Source organism: Teleopsis dalmanni, chromosome 1 (genome assembly GCF_002237135.1).
Source record: "Teleopsis dalmanni isolate 2A chromosome 1, ASM223713v2, whole genome shotgun sequence".
Classification (NCBI taxonomy): Eukaryota; Metazoa; Arthropoda; class Insecta; order Diptera; family Diopsidae; genus Teleopsis; species Teleopsis dalmanni.
This window is the reverse complement of record NC_051846.1, coordinates 92,010,305-92,012,321: the sequence shown is the minus strand read 5'-3', so window position 1 is coordinate 92,012,321 and position 2,017 is coordinate 92,010,305. Positions and strand designations below refer to the sequence as shown.

Genomic DNA, 2,017 nt, shown 5'->3' with positions numbered 1-2,017 from the left:
AGCGTTTACACCAATTCGGTCTAAAACTCAACATCAACAAGTGCGTGTTTGCTCAGACGGAAGTTATCTTTTTCGGTCACAGTATTGATCAAAATGGCATTCGTTCGCCAAAAGAAAGGGTTGAAAAAATTCTCAAATGTTCGAAACCAAGCAATGCGCAAGAACTTCGTCGTTCTTTGCCAATGGTGAATTTTTATCGTCGTTTCATTCCTAATGCAGCGGTAGTTCAAGGAGAGCTGCAAAAACTAATAACAGGAAATCGGAAAAATGACAAAACGCCGATTAAGTGGACAAAAGAAGCTGAATCAGCATTCGTTGATTTTAAGAAAACGCTTACTGATGCCAGTTCACTTGCACACCCAACAGCAGAAGCCAATCTCATTCTACATGTCGATGTGAGTAATACCGCGGTGGGAGCTGCATTACATCACATCCGTGAAGGACGACTCGAACCACTTGATTTTTATTCAAAACGGTTGACTGACACACAACGACGGTACAGTACCTAGACTTCGCTTCAGCTTAAATTGGTGCATCTACCTAGTTCATCGAATCTTATTACGTGCGATTTCTCAATAAAGCATGTGCGACCGTGGATCACAGATGAATTTCGTTCACAAGTTTTTCACACCATACATAACTTAGGTCATCCAGGCAGCAAGGCCACGGCAAAACTGATCAGTGAACGATTTGTCTGGCCAAACATTAAAAGGGATGTAGCAAAAATGGTAAAAACATGTCCACAATGCCAGCGAGCTAAAATAGATAGACACAACAAAACAGTACTCGGAACCTTCAAGGCACCTGACCGGCGATTTGCAGCAGTAAACCTTAACATCGTGGGGCCATTACCACCATCAGACGGATACAGCTACTGCCTGACATGCATAGATCGATTTACCCGGTGGCCTGTTGTTATTCCCATTATGGACATTCGTGCAGACACAGTAGCTGCGGCGTTCATCACGGAATGGGTTTCACACTATGGCGTTCCTTTAGAGATCACTAAAGATCAGGGCAGGCAGTTCGAATCAAAGCTGTTCGCTGAACTTATGCAGTTGATTGGTGCTAAACATCTACGTACAAATTCGCAACATCCACAATCTAACGGAATTCTGGAACGATTTCACAGAACACTAAAAGCTGCACTGAAGTGTAAGTCTAATCAAAGGTGGACAGACGAATTACCACTGATATTGCTAGCTTTACGGAGTGTGTTCAAAGACGACATCCAAGCTAGTCCAGCAGAAATGGTATATGGTACATCTCTTAAGCTTCCAGGATAATTCTTTGAGAAAACGTCTCACATCGGATGTGACTCCGAATTCGCAACTTTTCTTAGGGAGACCATGGATCAATTACGCCCGGTTCCAGGTTCAAATCATGCAAAAGCGAAAACGTTCGTTCAACGAGACCTGCAGACGTGTTCACACGTGTTCCTAAGAAATGATAACGTTCGACCTCCCTTGAAATCACCTTATGACGGACCATACAAAGTGATACGGCGTGATCGTAAGCTTATTACCATTTTAATCAAAGACCGACCTGTCCAAGTGAGCATTGATAGAGTGAAGGCGGCTTACTTGTTGAATGAAGAAATCGAACCACACACGCAGTTGTCACGATTTATTTCATTTCAGTCAAGCCCAGATGCACAACCTGTACGAAGACCTCAGCAGGAGGTCAACTCCGGTTGTAGTGCATCTAGTGGCAGAGTTATTCGATTACCTGTCAGATTTTTGACATAGGATTAAGTGCATATAACGTGGCATCGTTTCTACTCAACAGAAGTTTACTTAGAGAAATAAAAATTTGACAATCCTGTTTTTTCAAACACATACATTTTTTAGTTTTTTTTTTGTAACGAAACAACATAATAGTTTGTAATAAAGAAATCTTAAATAAATATTTAAAAAACTTATATTTAAAGGCATTCATTACTACAAAGTGAAAAAAAAACAAATGTATTTTTAATCATCTTTAAATTAAATGACCTATATATATAAAAACCTATATC

The 2,017-nt window shown here is 40.5% G+C and overlaps 1 protein-coding gene across 1 annotated transcript; it reads left to right on the top strand.

Annotated features, from left to right (window-relative positions):
- Positions 1-1,349: 1,349 nt before the first annotated feature.
- LOC119687714 lies at positions 1,350-1,748 on the top strand. The gene has a single exon (XM_038102135.1). It carries the CDS (start codon positions 1,350-1,352, stop codon positions 1,746-1,748), a length of 399 nt encoding a protein of 132 aa, XP_037958063.1.
- The last annotated feature ends 269 nt before the right edge of the window (positions 1,749-2,017 follow it).